Genomic DNA, 21,316 nt, shown 5'->3' with positions numbered 1-21,316 from the left:
GCCATCCTTCCCCCACAACTCTTTGCATGGCTGTTTCCTTTTTATCCTCCATGTGTCAGCTTAAAGTTTAGCACATCAAAGAAACTTTTCTTTGACCATTCTAAAGTAGCTCTCTGATCCTTATACCCCGCAATTATCTCTATCATGTAATCTATTTACTTCCTTAATAAGCACTTTCCACAAACTGTAATCATTTTATTGATTAGTTTATGTTTTGACATGTTCAAATTTATTGACATTAAGAGTTTCATTTGAATAGGATACTACTGTGTTGAAGTATAGCATCATGGCTAGTAGACTAGGCTGGAGACTCAGGCTGGCTGAATTTGAATCCTAGATCCACCACTTACTGTGTGAACTTGGGCAAGTTACTTAATCTCCCTGGGCCTCGATTATCTCATCTGTAAAAAAGGACTATTAAATAGTACCTACCTTACAGTATTGTTGTAGAGATAGAGTTAAGGCATCAAAAGTGCTTAAAACAAGGCATGGATCATAGTAAGTCCTCAGGAAATATACATGACATTATTTGTCATTGATTTCTAGTGCCTAACATGGGTGTCTGGTATTCAAAGAATGGATGTGAGGAACTGTGTAAAGCGTACAGTTGCTATACAAGTGTGTCAGATATCACTGGCCCAACTCTGCAAGGCAATGTATTACTCATATAATATAGATTTTATTATTTGCCATTCATGCTGACTCAAATTAGCAACAAAACATTTCTGCGAAACAAAACAAATGACTTTATTTCTCAATTGCTCTTTCCATGGATTATTTGTGCCTCATTTCTCCCAACTAGAACATAGGGTCTCTGAAAACAGGGACTGAGCCTTCCTTCTTCCCATTAGTGAACATCACTGAGCGCCTATTACGGTGTCACACCCTGTGCTCCTTATAGGGGAAGAAGGCATGGCCCTCCTCTTGAGGGAACAAATTGGGGGGACATATATAAACAGGCAGTTACCATAACGTGTGGTACATACTCTATTAGAGAAATACCTGGTGTTAGATGCTACTGGGCATCCAAATCAGACTGTAAATACAGCTAACAGACCTCCCAAGGTAAGCCCCCCATAATGCAGATATAATACCTGGGACACGGTGGGTGCTGAATAAATGGATGTTGAGTACTCTGGGGGAGAATGGAGTAAGATATTATTATATATACGCACTAACATTTCCACCTCCATACACGCAATCGTTGAGAGCTTGGAATGGTAACTCACTTATCAATCCCTAGACCAGACCACTGTCCCATTCTATAGATCAGAGGGCTGTACCCACCGAAAGGCAGGAAAAGAGCAACAATGGAGATCAAAACAGAAATAAATAGTCAATCTTCAAATGGAAGACAACCTGGCAAGATGAACTTTGGGTTATCAATCTGAAATAAGTCAGATATAAATATAGTCATTATTTTAAATATTCTTCCATTCTGACTGCTTATGTTTAGCATTTGTGCTTTCATAACATAAAAAGTTAAAAGAGAAATAAATGTTGAAATATGAATAAAATTTATTTTTAATATCCTATGTATTCTATAGCAGACATAGAATGCAAATTTTTATTTAAAAAAATATTCGCAGTCCTCTTTTATTGATAACATAACTGAGATACTTATTTTATACATTTAAATTACCTTGAGATTTGATAACAATATTTAGCTACAGTGCAGCCCAGAAATGAAAATATACAAAACAGTTTTAGGAACACATGTATTTCAACCTGCAGGTACACTTATAAATCATACAAAGATACATATTTATTTTAAAATAAAGACTTTGAAAATGAAACCAGTTCATATAACTTTTAGCAAGGTATGACAAGAAATCTTTTATGCAAAAAAATTAAAATTGAAGCAGAAATAACACTTTTAACTTAGTTTTCTAATGTCTTAAAAATCATATCAATTCTACTAATCACTATTTCTGAGGACAGAACTATAACTCACTGCTGTCATGCTTATAATAAAACATAAAAAGTACTCTAAACACTATAAATGGGATTCTTACTTCTTAAACCATTTTAATATAAAGGATAGCAATTCAAATCATGTTTTACATTTCTACCTATGTTTAATATTGCACTAAAATTATTTTACATGGAAGAACTAGTTGATGTATCATGACATAATACCTTAGACACATTCTGTAACATTCACATCTATATTAATGGATATTCGATGGTCCACTTAAATAAATGTTCTAGTATATACCAAATCATCTAACAAAAACAAGTCTATAATGCTAATATGTTTTGAGAGCAAAGATATTCAATATTTATTACTACGGCCTTTGGGAAATACACTGACTTTTGAAAACATGTTTAAATCACTCATAGTACCTGGTAATAACATTTGAGCAATATCTGAACATTCTGCATTTATTGTAGGGTCTCTATAGGGCTACTTTTTAAATACAACATTTATTTTATTAAAAAATGAAGAGAAAAAGTGTTTGTCCTTTTATCCAGTGGAGCAGAATTATGAGAAAAGAGATAATAAAAATACTACTTCACTGCTGGCATCTAAGCTATGTTTTATATAACGTAAAAATTCAATTCTCATCATTCTGCTACACTATAACCAAGCCTGTTTATAATAATTATCATAACCAATGTTAGAGTCTTTGAAAATCATGATTACAAGTAAAAGCTTGGAACAGCAAGATAAAGCTAATGGCAACCTCTTGAATTCCATTTTAAGTTAGTTCTACTTCCAAATAACATATTTAAATGGTTTCAAGTAACCTAACTGATTAGCCAGCATCAGCTTAGGAATTTTTTTTCAATGTTTTAAGGTATAACTTTTGGCATCAAAAAGTATAGTAAGCACTTTTGATTCGTGATGAATAAAAAAATTAAGTACTAAAATACCAGTGGTTCCTGTGACAGGGTAAATATCCCCCTTCAAGTAAAGTCCTCCACAAAATTAAAGTAACATTTTATTTCTCCCTCTGAGAGTTTCTTAAGGAAAAGAAATCACAATTTTTTTTTAGTTGAGGTGAAAAAACTGCTTCATAAGCTCATACGTTGTAAAAGCCACTGCTTGAGAGGGAACGCAGCGAATGTAATTAAGAGATAAACCACGATATAATCCTTTTCGAATCCCATGGTGTCCATAGACATACTTCATAGTCTCCCGCATGGTACTGAAAGACAATGGTTAAATGATGACCCTTTATGCCCATACTTGAAGAGACAATTTCAGGATCCATAATACCATTTTTGAAAGAAACTAAAATGCCATCTTGAATAGCTTTTGAAAGGCAAGTATTAAAACAAGCTAAAAATTCACAATAAAAGAGCAATTCATTCCAAACAAGTAGAAGCACTATGCACAGAACTGTGGGGCTCATTAATACAATATATTTTGTTTGTACTATGCCTGTGACATTTATTGGCAACACTATTTCATAATAACATTTGAAATATTGACGTAGTCTTTTTATTTATTTATTTTATTTTTTATTTATTTTTTTTTTAAAGATTTTATTTATTTTACTTTTTCCCCCCAAAGCCCCAGTAGATAGTTGTATGTCATAGCTGCACATCCTTCTAGTTGCTGTATGCGGGACTCGGCCTCAGGATGGACGGAGAAGTGGTGCCTCGATGCACACCCGGGATCCGAACCCGGGCCACCAGCATTGCAGCGCGCGCACTTAACCACCAAGCCACAGGGCCGGCCCTGACGTAGTCTTTTTAAAGGATGTATGAGTAGTTGCTCTTTCAGTTTTCATTTCAGCTCGAGTTCTATATTATACATAACTAGTAAATTGTTATAGAACTAAAGCTTGAAGGACTATCTTTCAGATTTCAGTAATAAAGACTTTCTTATTTCAAACAGTGTTCTTTCCTTTCTAACCAGTATTTTGGGCTTTGCTTTCCCCTTTCATTAGGCAATCTGGACTGAAATCTTCAAAAAATCTTTTGGGTGAACAAAGGCAATTCAAAGTCCTGAACAAATGTTCTGCTCTTCCCCTGAGGAACAACACATCACCAATCAAACAGAATGATTCTAAGTCTCTATAGATTGTAGAAAACTCTAGAGCTGTCCTATGCAATAATGGTAGCCACTAGCCACATGTGGCTACTGGGCACTTGAAATGTGGCAAGTCCAAATAGAGATGTACTGTAAGTGTAAGATATACCCTGGATTTCAAACGCTTAGTATAAAAAAAGGGATGCAAAATATTCAAATGTTTGAAGTGATAATATTTTAGCTATATTAGGTTAAACAAAAATATTTTAAAATAATTTCATCTGTTTCTTTTTACACTTTTTTTTTAATGTGGCTACCATAAAATTTTAAATTACATATGTGGCTCACATTATATTTATATTTAACAAAGCTGTTCTAAAGTGAAATTTTTAATAGGAAGATTGAGACCTGATTAAAATCTTATAAAGTTACCAAAGTATACTATAGGAGACAAAATGGAAGATCCAGACTACTGGTAAGACCACAGTCCTATCTCCCTACTTACTTTAAATATTATATTACCTAAAGAAAATGAACAATGACAAATGGAGAACTTACAGGCACTTTTCAAATTCTGGAAGAACAGTTCCTAATTGCATTCGCCGACGAGTTACATCAAATGGGTAGCTAAATGATGAAAAAGACAGAAGGCCTTAAAAATGATTTTTAGTTTTCTACTCAACAATTATTGAATACAAAGCATTATATGTGCTAGGAAATAATGTGTTCCTATTCTCTTATTGTTTTGTCTAATCTGGGAGTCAAGATATAGACACATGAATAATATCAAATAACAATACAGAGATCTCCTTGTCTTTGCTCATGTGGTTCCCTCAAATTAAATGATTCTTCTTTCCCATCACCCAGATATCAAGTTCTACTCATTCCTCAAGGCCAAATTAAATGCAACTTCCTAAAGAAATAAATTGGATGCCTTTCATTGTTGTAACCTTAAGACAGGGTTTCTCAACTTTGGCACTATTGACATTTGGGGTTGGATAATTCTTAGTTGTGGGGGGCTGTCCTGTGCATTGTAGGATGTTTAGGTGCATCCCTGGCCTTTACCCACTAGATACCACAGTAGCATACCCCCAGTTGTGATAACCAGAAGTGTCTCCAGATATTAATAAATGCCCACTGGAGGCAAAATCACCCCAGTGGAGAAGCACTACCCTAAGAGTATTCAGCAAGTCTCCCTGCATATAGTAGACCAACCAAAAATTTTCCTTAAGGGCTAAAATTAACAATACAGAAAACTGCATTTAGAGGACAGAGAACATTCTATGTAAAAAGATTGCCTGATTCTGTAACTATGTATGGCAATGGATGTTAGCTAGACTTAATGTGGTAATCATTTTGCAATATATACAAATATTGAATCATTATGTTGTACACCAGAAACCAGAAAGATAATGTTGTATGTCAATTATACCTCAATAAAACTTTTTTAAAAGAAAAAAAAAAAAAAAAGATTGCCTGAAATGAAATATACAAAAGTAATCTCTTTTAGGAGTAGGACCCCAGGGGATTTCTTTAAAAATTAATTTTATTTGCTAATATTGACTTCTTATGTCCTGTACTAAATAATTTATATATATTATCTCATTCCATCTTCAAAAAAATTGCAAAGTAGTTACTGTTATCCCAACATTTTTTTGTGTGTGTGTGTGAGGAAGATCAGCCCTGAGCTACTAACATCCACGCCAATCCTCTTCTTTTTGCTGAGGAAGACTGGCCCTGAGCTAACATCCATGCCGATCTTCCTCCACTTTATGTGGGATGCCACCAGAGCATGGCCTGACAAGCGGTGCCTCGGTGCGCGGCCAGGATCCGAACCCGGGCCACCAGCAGCAGAGCGTGCGCACTCAACCGCTATGCCACAGGGCCGGCCCCCTGTTATCCCAACATTAAGATAAGAAAATTGAGTCTTAGAGACATTCTCCAGTGTCACAAAGCTGCTTTCTACTTTGCTATTCACAGCATTCCATGGTACCTAATATATCCATAAGTGATATATGACAAAAATAATTATACACTTTTATATACATTTAAATTTACTATGAAATAGTTATAATAAAAAAAATACCCATATACCAACCAAACAGCTTACAAAATATACATTACCAATAGATGAAGCCCCCTATGCATCTCAATAGCATCTCCAGGAATTTTTTTTTCTTTGGTGAGGAAGATTGGCCCTGAGCTAACATCCATGCCCATCTTCCTCTATTTTGTATGCCGGATGCTGCCACAGCATGGCTTGATGAGCGGTGTGCCGGTCCAGGCCTAGGATTTGAACCCACGAACCCTGGGCCCCAAAGCAGAGCACATGAACCCAACCACTATGCCTCTAGGCCAGCCCCAGGAATTATTTTTTAATGAGGAGTAGGGAGAGGAAAAAATTTTATGGGGATAAAGGGACCAAAACCTCAACTTGAAGGATTCAGTTTCCAAGCAGGAAAAGATGTGAGTAGAAGGAATTGATTAATAGAGAGAATGTAGGAAGACAAGGTAGAAGGATTAGAACTAGGGAAATAACAATGGAAAAGAAAGAAAATAGCATTCTAGGCAAAGTTCTCAAGTAAAAAATGACAAGACTTAGTGATTATTTGGATATGTACAATGTGAAAAATGATTTCAAAGTATTATCAAGACTAGAAGTTAATGGTTATCAATAACAAATAGGAAAGTTGGCAACTGAGGATTGTCACGAAGAGGAAGACAAGCAAGTAAGATATAAATTATGGAGTTTGCACTGGTGGCAGAAGTCCAAGTAGAAACATCCAAGAGCTTGCTAGAGAAGTAATGGAGAGTCAGTAATGGAGATTTAAATAGAATTGGTTATCCGTACAGAGGTGACCATTGAAACCATAAAGATAGATGAGCTCTTCTAGATATTTATGGGAAGAGCAGAGGAATAAAGTCTGGCTGGGCCTTAAAAAATCAGCACAGATAGGTAGGAAGAGGAGGACATGAGTCAGCAAGATACCTGAAAAGGGAAGGTTGGGGAGGATGATCGCCAAGAAAGGGCACTATTACAAAAACCAAGGAACTAGAACAACTCTAAGGAGAGTAAAAGAACCGAGAAGGAGCCACTGGATCTGTTAAGAGTCAATGGGTGTAGAAAATAGCTTAAGAAGAGAAGCGGGAAAGAGAAGACAGATTCTAAGGATCTAAGTTGGAAATGAGTAATAAAGAAAAGGGGCAGTAAAACCAAAAAGAGAATCAGAATAGATAGAGGTGATCATGTCTCTGCAAACGAACAAGTTTCCACAGCCAGGTTTCCAAAAGTAAACCACACAACTTTTCTTCTTTACCTTCAATCTAGTATGATCTGCTCCCACACGCAAGTACACTGAATCTGCTTTCACAAAGGTAATCCTTAACTGTAAAATCCAGTGAACACCTCACTTTTCAGTACTTATTATTTTTAGTACTTATCTTACTTTGACTTTTCTTTTTCCATTTGATACTCTTTTTTGAGTCTTCGTGACACTACTCCTCCCTGTTATCTTCCTGTTTTTCAGGATACTCCTCAGTCACAAAAAGCTTTTCTTCTTCCTGTTCCTGAAAAGTTCCTGCTTCTTAGCATTCCAGCTTCTTTTTCTTTTTTTTTTGAGAGGAAGATCAGCCCTGAGCTAACATCCATGCCAATCCTCCTCTTTTCGCTGAGGAAGACTGGCCCTGAGCTAACATCCGAGCCCACCTTTCTCCACTTTACGTGGGCCGCCACCACAGCACGGCCTGACAAGTGGTGTCTCACGGCACGCCTGGGACCCGAACCCAGGCTGCCAGCAGTGGAGCATGCACACTTAACCGCTATGCCACGGGACCAGCCCCATACTCCAGCTTCTTTTTATCTCATCTACTCAATGTCCCTTGGCCTAGGGAAATTCTTTTTTTTTTTTTATTTTGGTGAGGAAGACTGGCTCTGAGCTAACATCCACTGCCAATCCTCCTCCTTTTGCTGAAGAAGATTAGCTCTGAGCGAACATCCGTGCCCATCCTCCTCTACTTTGTATATGAGACCCTGCCACAGCATGGTTTGATGAGCAGTATGCCAGTCAGCGCCTGGGATCCGAACCTGCAAACCCCAGGCTGCCGAAGTGGAGCGTGCTATGCCACCGGGCTGGCCCCTCTAGGGAAATTCTTTGAAGCCATGTTTCCAATTACAATATAGTAATACCTTTATCTACGTTCCGACTACAACTTATATTAATATATAACTCCATTGTATTGCTAACTGTCTTAATAAGAATATAGGCTTCTTGAGGCAATAAATTTGCTTTTCCTTCAGTGAACCTCCCAACACTGTCTGGCACAAAGTAGGCCTCCAAGATTTAAAGCAAGAGAAGTTGTGCCTACACACACACACACACACACACACACACACACACACGATAAATGGCTCCAATTTCAGAAACTTCATGCAGGCAAACTGATGAGAAAATACAAAGACTATACTTAGTGTTCCTTTCTAGCTTTCTTTTTTTTTTTTTTTTTCTAGCTTTCTTTTTTTCTTTCTTTTAAATGAATCCACAGGAAATTGGGTGGGTTGAAACTAATTTGGTCAATTTGGTATGTAATTATTTATAATATGCTTAAAGTGCAGGCACATCTGAAAAAATGTATTAAATTAATTCTTATATTTTGCAAAGGATCCTGTGTTTTAATAATCTATTAGAAAAAATAAAATGATCAACCAACGCTGAAAATTGGGATTGGGTAAATGTAATTTGATTGAATTAAGTTGATGAAGAAACTTACGATATTGTCTGTGCTATTGCTCCAGCAACACCACCACAAAGTAAGTTTATGTGAGTTTTCAAAACTAAGACATTAGGATTGTCTGATGAAGGTCTGCCAAGAAGGGTAGGAGCATAGGAAAGCCCAACACTCTTTAAGGTACCAAAAGTAAAAAATGAAACACCTGAAAAACAAAATATAAATTCACCACGATGCTTAACAGAACATGAGCTGTGAAAAGACACCATTCTTACATAATAACCAATTAACTCAAGGAACTGACTATGCATTTCCTAATTTCTGATGTTTGCTTAATCTAAGATAAAAAGATTTAATTAATGTTTATAAATGACCTAAAGATGACAAAATTACCACCTATAAAAACTATAGCACTGATTTTCACACACTAATATATAGATCAGTTCACTGAATAAAGGCAGTAGTTGAGCATAATACCACCTTATATACGAATAGAATTAAACAATTTTCCAAGGTTTCACGTGAGTAAAAATTAAATTCATGGTTAATAATTATAAGTAAATATGACAACTTATATTTACAATAACAATGATGGTGTTAATGTAAGATAAAGGCAAAAAATTCAGAAGTGACAAAACATTGTTATTTCAAATCAGTGTCTAGTTTTTCTTCAAGGAAGAGTTATGACCATGAGAAAAATTTCATATTGGCTCACAAGACACATGGAATCTAATAAATACTAAATTAAGTTATTGATAATATGCAGTTGGTGCTTGCTGAACATTTACATGATTTTATAATAGACTCATTAAAGTCATACACTAATCAAATCAAGAATAGAATTCAAGCATTCCTATCAACTAAGCATTACTCAATATATCTTGATATCTACTAAATTTTAAAAACATATTTAAAAAGATACTTGATGCCTAAGAGCAAATAAGCACTAACAAAAATTCAGTCTAGGATAACATCTTGATGTAAGCATTTATTCTTTATACAAAATTCTTATAAGAATTTACTATAAGATTATAATCTTATAGTATTTTGTAGTATAATATATACTATAGTATAATCTTATAGTATTTTGAAATGATGATGTACAATTTTAGACTATTCATACACTTTTATATTTTGGAAATCTATTCCAAAGACCTAATCTTAAATACAGAAAAAGCTCATGACAAGAAAATTCATAGCAAATTACACATAAGTAGAAACAAAAATTAGAAATACCTACATGATGTGGAATGGTATTCAGTGAAATATGACACAATTACTAAAAATGATGTTTGTGAAGAGTATTCAAAAATATGAAAAATATTTGGGAAATGGGGAAAAATTAAGAAAAAATTATACATACACTATAACTATGTAAAAATATATTTTTAAAATTCAGAACAAAAACATTAGAAAGAGATGAAAATATAGCAAAAAATTAAAGAGTTCTGCTTCCACTATAACGGCAATCTACAGGGACTTCGCCACTGCAGAACAACTATATCCATTGCTGGGCTTGCAAAAAGATGAGAAGGTCTCCAAGAATCCCCAGCACTACCATCTCCCAAAAATATAAGCTGGAGCCCACTTGGGAGTTTGGGCCCATGAGAGAGGTGGACTGACTCTACATATTGATGCCAATAGCAGCAGAACCATTGAGATGGATCCAGCCATTGGGCCTACAGAAAATGGAATCACTGGGTCTGAAACTCAGAGACTAAGATCAAGTAATAAGCTCAAAATTAAAGACCACCAAGCAAAGGAGGAGGCAAATAAATTTATATATTTATAAAAGAGTGGGGGGAGTAAGGATTCAGAATACACAAACAAGAAAAGAAAGGAATAAAAAGAAACATAAAAAAAGCAACAAGTGGAAATCAAATAGCAAGGTATAGAAACAAGTCTGACTATATCAATAATCACAATAACCATTAAGTGGACTAACTGGCAATTAAAAGATTTTACAGACTGGATTAAAAAAAAATCTAGCTATATGATGATTACAAAAGAAATACTTAAAACATAAAGACATGAAAAAGTAGAAAATAAAAGGATGAAAAAAGATATACTAGGCAAATATTAACTGGGATCTGGCCAAAAAATAATTATGAATGGGAAGGAATTTGAACAATGACAATATACTAGATGATATTAAGAAAGTTTCATAATGGTATGCAGTTATGCTTTAAAAAATAAGCATAGGGAGCTGAATATTGAAATACTGTAGATGAAATGAAGTGGATTTGCTTTAAAACAATTTGGGATGAGGGTGGAGGGAGTAATTAGGGGTATAGATGAAACAAGATTGGTCATGAGTTGATCACTGTTGAAGCTAGGTGATAGATACATGGTGGTTCATTATACTATTGTCTACTTTTGGATATGATTGAAAATTTCCAAGTTTTAAGGAAAAACAAATAAATAAAATAACAAACTCATGGGATGCAGTTAAAGAAGTATTTAGGGAAAAAAAGCTTACATTAGGGAAGAAAACCCTAAAGGTTAAAAATTAATGAGGTAAGCAACCAACTGAAGAATAAACCCAGAGAAGGAAAGAGATAATTAAGACACAAACAAAGATCAATGAAATGGGAAATAAAGGTAGATTAGAGAAGAGAAAGAAAGGCAAAATTGATTCTTTGCAAAATCTGAAACTGATAAAACAAATAAAAACGAAAAAGGGAATATGACTATAGATAGAGCAGATGTAAAAAAAAATATGAAGAAATAAGGAAAACTTTCTGCCAAAAAAATTTAAAACTAACACAAAACAGTCAAGTTCAAAATGGTAAAGAAAGGTATGAATCACCAAAAATGACTCAAGAGATAGAAAACCTAAATGGTCCTACAACCATTCAAGAAATTAAACCAGTATTTAAAATTCATCCCACAATGAAAACCTTCAAGAAACAAATTATTCTAATCATTTTATACATATTCTTCCCGAGTATGGAAAATGAGGAAATACTCTTCAACTCATTCTGAGACCTATATAACCTTAATACCCAAACCACACAAGGATATTAAAAGAAAAGAAAATTACAAGCTAATCTCACATGAATATAGATGTAAAACTTCTAAAAACAATTAGCAAATTGAATCCAACAGGATATAAAAAGATCATTATATCATAACCAATCTGGGTTGACATTAGAACACTTATTAATGTCATTCATTAAATTAACAGATTAAAGGAGAAAACTATGTGATCACTTCAGTAAATGCAGGAAAGGGTGTTGATAAAATTCAACACCAATTCAGAAAAAAATTCTTACCAACTCTTCCTCAACCTGATAAATGATGTATACTACAGAAAACATTATGCTAAATGAAGAAGTATTAGAAACATTCCCTTTAAAATCAGTAACGAGCCAAAATGTCCAGTTATCATCATTTCTATTCACTGCTGCACTGTAAGTCCTTAGCTAGTACAGTAAGATAAGATAAATACAAATAAAAAAGAAATAAGGATTAGAATGTAAGTAAGAAAAATGATATTATTTGCACAGGATGTGATTGCCCACACAGAAAATCCAAAGCATCTACAAGTAACATGGTGACTGACTATAAAATCAACAAGTAGGATAACGGTTAGCTGTAAGATCATATAAAAATTAAATCAAGCAATAAACTGAAAATGTAATTTTCTAAAAGACACAACAAAGCTTATAAGGTGTCTATGAATATATCTAACAAAAATGTCCAAGAACTGTACGGAATTTCATTCGAAATCCCAAAAAGGATTCTTGTACAACATCAAAAACTGATTCTAAAATATACACAGGATAGCAAAATATCTATAGTCCTTACACTCCTGAAAAAAGAGGTATAAAGTCAAGGGACTTGTCCTATCAAATATAAAGACTTACTATAAAACTACACTCGATTATTGTTTTAAGTAGCACTGCAGATCACTGGGGAAAGGAAGGACTGTCTAATAAACGGCACTGGGTCAAATGGTTATCTGTAAGGAGGAAAAAAAGTAATTCCAGGTGGATCAGGGGCTTAAACATAAAATGCGAAATTTTAAAAATCATTGTTAGAAGAAAATAAAAAACCAAGATTCTGCCAAATCTGAAACATACCTGCATATGGAGCCATTCCTAATATAGTAGGCATCAGGCCTCTGTAAAATCCAAGGAAACCGCCTTCCTTTTGAGTGAAGAAAAATTAGAAGTGAGATTACATTGTGTTCATTATGATAAATATCAAAGAACAGAAGCATACATTATAATGGAAAACTTATTCTGGGACCCACCCTGAAACACAGATGTTTTCATTATTATTATTATTAACATCAATAATTTAAATAAAAGAATAATTATTTAGATAGTATTCAAAATATTTTCCTAAATATAAAAGGACATGTTATAGATGAGAAAAGTAAATATGAAATACCTTTGCATAAATTGTTTTGAATGCATGAATAATTCCTGTATAAGTGTGTTCCCCTTTCACCTGGAATGCTAGGCGTACTCTAACCATGTCAAGAGGGTAAGTACAGATAACTGCTGTCATACCTGAGAGAAAGGAGAAATTTAAATGTACAAGAAATTTTTTGACATATACATATCTTTCCGATCATTAGTAGTGCTCTCAAATTATAGCAATGATGAAAACCCAATGAAATCAAAGGTGACATTACTGATAGAATTATATCATAATATCAGCTGAAAAACAACCTTGTTAGTAAAGTGTCAGTTTATAAAATCTTTTCAAGTTCTTCCCATTGTTAAGTTTTATTGTTAGCACCAAAATAGTACAGTGTAAGTGGATCATGAGTATTTTTTTTTATTCTATTACTTGCCTTTTCCCAGGTAAAATATCAGAAAGGAAAAACTGACTATCTCCATAGCACTAGGCAAGATATCTGACTTTTTACTTATTTTCTCTAATCCTAAAATGGAGAGATGCTTTATCTACCTAAGGAATTCTTATAAAAATAAACGTATTTTTTTAAAAAAAACTTCAAAGCACAATCATTATTTTCTTTTCAGAATTAAGGTGAATTTGTTATTGACTAAACATAATAAAAGTACGAATGTTCAAGGTCATAGAAACAATTCGTTTTAGGGATAAAATCTCCTGAGAAGTAAATTTAGAATTAAGTTCTAGATTTTCCACCAATATATGATTTCAAATTTCACAAACTATCCAGCTAAGTTATTTTTTAAATTAAAAAATTTTGGGCCGGCCCCGTGGCTTAGCGGTTAAGTGCACGTGCTCCGCTGCTGGCAGCCCGGGTTCGGATCCCGGGTGCGCACTGACGCACTGCTTCTCTGGCCATGCTGAGGCGGCGTCTCACATACAGCAACTAGAAGGATGTGCAGCTATGACATACAACTATCTACTGGGGCTTTGGGGGAAAAATAAATTAATTAATTAAATTAAAAAATTTCTATTTTTGTAAAGTACCAAGAAAATGTTTGTTCAGTGTAGAAAGATTAGAAAACATAGACAATCAAAAAAATTAAACATACATATATTCATTCTCCAGTAATAACCACTTAAATATATATTCCAAACCCTTTATACATGTGCATTTACACACACGTAAACACACACACATTTAAAACTTATGATAACATAATTCTATTTTGTAGTTAATTTTTTCTACTTTACATTACATTGTGAATATCTTTCCATGTGAGAAAACCACTACCTGGATGTACTGTAATTTATTAAAACAATCTTCTTAGACATCTAGGTTATCTCCATTATTTGTTCTATGATATGGTAATGGCAAACAATGCTTTGGTGAATGTCTTTAGAACTAAATATTTTTGTTTATCATTTCCATTATGGATAAATTCCAAAAACAGAATTATTAGGTCAAAGGGTAAAGCTTTTAGGGGCCGGCATAGTGGTGTAGTGGTTAAGTTTGCACACTCTGCTTCAGTGGCCCAGGGTTCACAGGTTCGCATCTCAGGTGCAGACATACACACCACTTATCAAGCCATGCTGTGGCAGGCGTCGCACATATAAAGTAAAGGAAGATGGTGGGCATGATGTTAGCCGAGGGCCAATCTTCCTCAGCAAAAAAAAACATAGGGTAAAGCTTTTAATAAAAATTGCTCTCCAGAGGACTGTGCCCATTTATAATGTCATCCATTAGAATAAAAGTCCTATTTTTCTGACTTCTCAGGAGTATTAGATAATTATTAGACAATTAGAATATTCAATTATTAGGTAATTTTCCCAACATTTGATCATTTGATGGGCAAAAAGCAATCTCTCTGTTATTTTGGCTTGCTTCTCATCTGACTTTTTCTTTTTTCTTTTTTTTGGCAGTAATGTAACTTCAGCAGTCAGTTCTCATCCACATTGTGTAGACTTTTGAAAGTAGTGACAGAATTTTGAAAGTGGTTACCTATTTGGTACATAGGTCATCAATATACAGAGTTTGGTGAATCTTCATCCTCATTATGTTTTCTGGACAACAGCACACAGACAGGGTATAAGACATTCCTTATTCCTGCGGCCCAGACAGCTTTGCTGAGCCTGGAATTAAGGCGCACACCTGGGGGCCGGCCCAGTGGCGCAAGTGGTTAAGTACGCACGCTCCACTGTGGCGGCCCGGGGTTTGCCGGGTCGGATCCCAGGCATGTACCGACGCACTGCTTGGCAAGCCATGCCGTAGCAGCGTCCCATATAAACTGGAGGAAGATGGGCACGGATGTTAGCCCAGGGCCAGTCTTCCTCAGCAGAAAAAGAGGAGGATTGGCAGATGTTAGCACAGGGCTGATCTCCTCACAAAAATAAATAAATAAATAAATAGAATAAAATAAAAAAAGGCGCACACCTGGAGCTCCCATCTCCATGGCAGATTTCCGATCTCTGAGTACCTGAGGGGCACGCTTCTTGAAGCCCACTCCATGAACGCGCTTGTGAATGTTAATCGTCTATTCTCCGGTCACTACGTCGTGGTTGGCAGAACAGCTCTTTTTTTGCCACTCTTCTGTACAGGAGCCATTCTGCTGGGCCCAGGTTGTAAATGAAGAGCTTGAGGTATTGTCATGACTTTCTTTTCCTAAGTAGGCTTTTAATCCTATATTTTTAGCAGGATAATTTCATCTTTTTTTTTTAATTTCATCTTTTTATTAGTCTTACCAAATAAAAATATAATTTTTTGCCATAACTTTTACTCAGAATAGCAAACGAGTCATATAAAAGTGGCAAAGTGATTTCCATATTCTTGACCTAATTTAACTTTTAGTTTTAAATTTTTTTAGTGTTTGCTTAATTTTATTTAATAGACCTGATATATCTTACTCCATTTACTTAGCAAATGCTACTGTAATTTTGCATCCATTTTTATCAGCCCAGACCTAAACCTACACTAACTTTCAGAGCTTCTGCTGCTCCCCGCCAAAATCTAAATCAGTTTGCCATTCCTCATACATTAATTGGAAAAGAATGTTCTTTATACTACTGTCTAGGTATCTTTCACCGGCATCTCTAACTAGGTGATTATAACAGCATCTCTGAGCTAAAAACCTACACAGCTAATATACGGGTAATACTTTAATGCAAAAACATGCAACCCTTAGTTCTCTCTTGAGAATGACAGACTCTCAATTCCTTTAGACAGTGAGTGGAAAGTCAGTTTGAATAACACGTTAAGTAATGCAATTTAATTTTAAATACAAGCAATACTTTGGATCAAGATTAGCCTAATGGTGGTCAGAACAGGTTAGATTCATGGAAGGCTGATTTATGATTGGCTTACCTGTGGTTTAACTGTAAGTGACATTTTATTTATTTATTTATTTTTATTTTTTAAATTACTAATTTTACTGCTTCACTTGAACAGAGACATTCTTTTTTTGTGTGTGTGTGAGGAAGATCAGCCCTGAGCTAACATCCATGCTAATCCTCCTCTTTTTGCTGAGGAAGACTGGCTCTGAGCTAACATCTATTGCCAATCCTCCTCCTTTTTTTTCCCCCAAAGCCCCAGTAGATAGCTGTATGTCATAGCTGCACATTCTTCTAGTTGCTGCATGTGGGACGCGGCCTCAGCATGGCTGAAGAAGCGGTGCCTCGGTGCACGCCCGGGATCTGAACCCGGGCCGCCAGCAGCAGAGCACGCGCGCTTAACCGCTAAGCCACGGGACCGGCCCTGTTTAGTACTTTCTAAACTTAAATTTTTAGTTCAGAAATTCCATCAGTCCAGTGATTGGAAGTGTCAATTCCCCATTTCAGCCAATTTGATTGTGAGCTGTACATCTGAGCTGTTTCCATTCTATTCATTTTCAGACTATTTAATGTATTTGTTTTCTACCTACTGATATTCAAACCAGCCATGTCTGGCAGTCAAGGTAGTGACTTTTCTAAATGGCCTCTTTTAAGCTGAATCTAAACTAATATAGTACAAATGTGGTATTCCTGAAACAAGGTTTGGCAATAACATTACATTTAAACCACAGCAGATATCTTATTATCCAGATATTTATAAAACTACATATTTTATAGGTTGGCTTAATGTTTTGCAGCTTGTGCTGAAGATTTTGCAAGGGAAAATTTTAGAAAATACAATTAGGAGAGATTATCCATAAACAAGTTGCATCCTTATTGGAATGATTCTTATTAAAAAGTTTAACAAACATAGAAGAGAATCAAAAGGCTGACCATTTTAAGGCTTGATCATACCGACACAATTTGGTTTAACATCAGATTTTGCTAGGATTTTCCCAAGTCATCACTATCCACCTTACTTTTACAACTTCTGTAAATTTTTACAACTCCTTTTTTTTTTCTATTCCCTAATCTGAATCTCTTTGGTCTTGCCTCTCTCATTTGCTCTCTCTGATTCCATTTATTTCTTCTTTCCTTCTCACATGCTCCAATCCTTCTCATTGTCTTCTTACTGGCTTCAAGTGGCTTAATATGAAATAACTGTGAATTAACAAAGTGGTCAAAATGATAAATTGGCAGAAAATGAGTACCTCCAGAAATCTGTAAAGGTAAAAGAGGCATTAGCTTAAAAATTGCAAGACCATGAGTCAGGCTGAGGAATTGACATAATCTAATTGTACATCAGAGAATAGTAAAAATAATGCCAATGAATACTGGAATGCTAAACTCATGATCTAGTTTTGTAACTTTTCAGCCAGTTTATTTCAGCATATTTTTATGTGGTATATTTCTTTTAAATTTGAGCAATCAATCAAATCTTCCTAAAGAGAAACAAAACCTTTTAATAAGGATGTAAAAATTACCAAGTTATTGTTTTTTGGTTGTTATTCAATATTCCTAAAAGCAACTTAATGATTTAAATGTAATTTTAAAGCTTGGAATGTAAGGAGAGGATTCTTAATAATTTTGCCCTCTGATAAATCTTGAAAACTACTTAATGATTTTAAATGTTTATTTATCTTCGGAATGAGGGGGAAGTAAGAAATATTTTTTTTTTTTTTAAAGATTTTATTTATTTATTTATTCTCCCCCCAAAGCCCCAGTAGATAGTTGTATGTCACAGCTGCACATCCTTCTAGTTGCTGTATGTGGGACGCGGCCTCAGCGTGGCTGGAGAAGCGGTGCGTCAGTGCGCGCCCGGGATCCGAACCCAGGCCGCCAGCAGCGGAGCGCGCGCACTTAACCGCTAAGCCACGGGGCCGGCCCAGAAATATTTTTCTGATAATCATATTTTACCCTTCACTCTAAGTATAAAATTATGAAACTCTCTACAGGGCTGGATTTAGACTTTTAGAAACTCTAAATACAGAAAAGATTATAATGTCTTGCATTGTTCAAACTAAAAACAATACTACACTATAAAGTAAGTTTGAGGATATCCAACTAAGTTCTGATTTTCCTAACAATGACTATGTCAATGCTTTTTAAAAATACCAAATGTCCCTGCTTTGCTGGGGACCTAAGCATGAGCATAGTCTACCTGTCAAGTAATCCAGCACTAGCATTATTTTCTTGGTTTTCCCATTTCAGCTAATTTATTTTTTTACTTTTAAACTATTTATTTTTGACTTATGGTCAAAATCGATCAAATGGTCAAAAGAGGTTAAGAGTATGGACTCTAGAGTGAGCCCGCTTGAGTTCAAATCACATTCTACCACTAACTAGCTGTGTGACCTTGAGCAAATGACTTAACCTGGGTTTCAGTTTCATTATCTATAAAATGGACGTCATAATAAGAAGGTACCCAAATTAGTGTTTTATGAAGTTTAAGTGAGTTAATATATAAGTAAACGCTTAGAATAATCTCTGACACATAATAAATATCATATGTAAGTGTTAGCTATTATTATTCTCCCAGTCTATTCTTTTTCATTTTTTGACCCTTTCCTTTAAGAACCAAATCATTTGTCTCCTCTTCTCACCAAAACTCCTCCACTTCCAATCTCTTTTTTCCTGCACATCAATGCTCAAGAATTCAAATAAAAAGAGAAGCACAATCAGAGGATTACTGGAGAGAAATATGTAACAAAGTGGAAACTCAGTTTGACCACTAGTAATCAGACTGCCATATATATCAGTCATCCAGCGAGTGACTGGAATTTTCAATTCATAAAGCAAGTGTTTCCCATTTCAGCCCTTTTTCTATATTCACACATCTCCTCCTTACTATTCTACCTAGGATGGCTTTACGGGAAGGCCAAAAAAGCACTCCACGTGCAAATAAGGAAAATCAGAAACTACTTACCTCAAATAGTGGTGGCGATAGTTTTCCTCTTCCCTCATTTTACAATTACAATCCAATACAAAGAGCAGAATATCTTCACCTACCAGGAAGCAATGAGACTCAATCAAGCTGAGATGTGCTTGCAATTTTTGTGTATGTGCAAACTTCTCTTTTCCTCTCTTCAGTCAAGAAACTGAAGACTTAATGATGAATCCAAACTGACTGAGACTGTTTTTTCCCTAAATTATCATCCTCTTATTATCTCTACAGTCTAGAATTCCAGGAATTGTGGTAACCCAAGAACATACGTTAATCAGCAATTAGATTTTGCTGATTTGGAAAGCTTAGAAGCACTCGACATTACTTTCCATAATCACTGTCTGCTTAAACAAAAAACCTCTGGTTGCAAATTATATTTCTAACCACAATAACAAAGATAGATAATCCTTGGTCATTAAAACTTTGGAGATCATATTCTGAAAATATAGTCAATTTAACTCTATTTTCTGCTACAGCAAGAAGCATAAAGAACTTCTTAACAAAGGAACTAACACTATAAGGAAGAGGCAGTAGAGGGAAGAGAGGAGTGAATAGAAATTGGATAATATAGGGTTGGAGTAGAGGAGCATATCTCAACCTTTATCAGTCTCCTTCCTCCCCAACTTCTCAATGAATATAGAAGTAGATTTGAGTTTTCAGAGATGGGTTCCATACCAACTTACCACCATCCTTCCCCATCTGAGGCTACCACAATAGGAGCAGCATCCAGAATTTATGTATATATCCAAAGAGACTGAAGTTCAACCAAAAATACATGGATTCTAAGTAAATACTTTAGACAAAGGAAGGGATCCATGCATCACAGATATAAAAGCTAAGCCACAAAGCTAAGGAAACTGATCTAGAGTAGATATCCAATGGAGTTCAATTCTACTACATCCTGTCCTTTGGAAGCACATCACTGCTTCAAGCCTGATGATTAAATATCAGTTGTAAAGAACTAAAATTCACCTGTCTGTAGCTGTGTGCAACCTCTGATGAATATGATAACTAAAATTATGCTTTTATAGAATATTCTAGGGAGAGATAATTCAATTATGACATTTAGGAGCCACATTTGCACTCATTATTACCCAAAAGAATAACTCTGTGCGACTGTGGATGCCTTTTGTACCATAGTCTCATGTGGAAATCAGAGGTCTCAGGTAACTGCACGATGTAAGTCAAAGAGCCAAAGGACTAGAGAACATCATGCCCACTCCCTACCCAATGCACACACAAATCAGGCCTCAAATCTATTAACTAAAGAAAGTTCCAATAAAAAAATTCAAGAGCTGGTCTAGCAGCTCAGAAGAACAATTTCTCCAAATATATGAAAAGTTTGTTGCTTCTGAATTCTGGATTAGGGTTCAAGGGGGATAGGATTCCCTCTTAAATATAAAAGTATCCGAGAAAGGTACCTACAAGTCTCTCTGAGATTCTCAAAAGAACAGTGTGCAACCTGTTCTAACAATCACTGTCCTTCTAGCTGGGGATGTCCAGCCTCTGCCCTGATTGGTTGCTGCCCATGCTATACTGGTTGTTAATTTTTTTGTGTGTGTGTGAGGAAGATTAGCCCTGAGCTAACACCCGATGCCAATCCTCCTCTTTTTGCTGAGGAAGATTGGCCCTGGGCTAACATCCCTGCCCATCTTCCTCTACTTTATATGGGATGTCGCCACAGCATGGCTTGACAAGTGGTGTCAGTCCGCACCCGAGATCCGAACCTGCGAACCCCAGGCCACCAAAGCAGAGCACGCGAACTTAACCGCCACGCCACCAGGCCAGTCCCTAAATATTTTGAATATCACCTCTATTTACAACTAAAATTTTCCCTGTGTTACAAATGAGACGAAAAGAGGAATAAGGAATTTAGGTGGCTGGCTCAAGAGCATGTAACAAGTCATTGGCATGGAAGGTTTAATAACATT

The 21,316-nt window shown here is 35.4% G+C and overlaps 1 protein-coding gene across 4 annotated transcripts in view; it reads right to left on the bottom strand.

The window, feature by feature from the left end:
- Positions 1 to 1,500: 1,500 nt before the first annotated feature.
- Positions 1,501 to 21,316, bottom strand: part of SLC25A16 (solute carrier family 25 member 16) — a 39,430-nt gene continuing 19,614 nt past the window's right edge. For 3 of the 4 annotated variants that reach the window (XM_087432115.1, XM_004427057.3, XM_087432116.1), the window contains 5 exons: positions 13,106 to 13,227; positions 12,793 to 12,859; positions 8,750 to 8,912; positions 4,541 to 4,609; positions 1,501 to 3,152 (listed from right to left, as the gene is read on the bottom strand). In XM_087432115.1, the coding sequence (XP_087288241.1) occupies positions 2,996 to 3,152; positions 4,541 to 4,609; positions 8,750 to 8,912; positions 12,793 to 12,859; positions 13,106 to 13,227 (578 nt within the window). In that variant the 3' untranslated portion in view covers positions 1,501 to 2,995. Of the gene's footprint in view, positions 3,153 to 4,540; positions 4,610 to 8,749; positions 8,913 to 12,792; positions 12,860 to 13,105; positions 13,228 to 15,509; positions 15,779 to 21,316 lie in introns of those variants that run through there. The other variant, XM_087432118.1, reaches the window with a different exon arrangement.

The sequence above is a fragment of the Ceratotherium simum genome, chromosome 6 (genome assembly GCF_057802395.1).
Source record: "Ceratotherium simum simum isolate JZ-2026a chromosome 6, ASM5780239v1, whole genome shotgun sequence".
NCBI classification, from domain to species: domain Eukaryota; kingdom Metazoa; phylum Chordata; class Mammalia; order Perissodactyla; family Rhinocerotidae; genus Ceratotherium; species Ceratotherium simum.
Note: the sequence above shows the minus strand (reverse complement) of the source record. Positions and strands in the feature narration are given on the sequence as shown.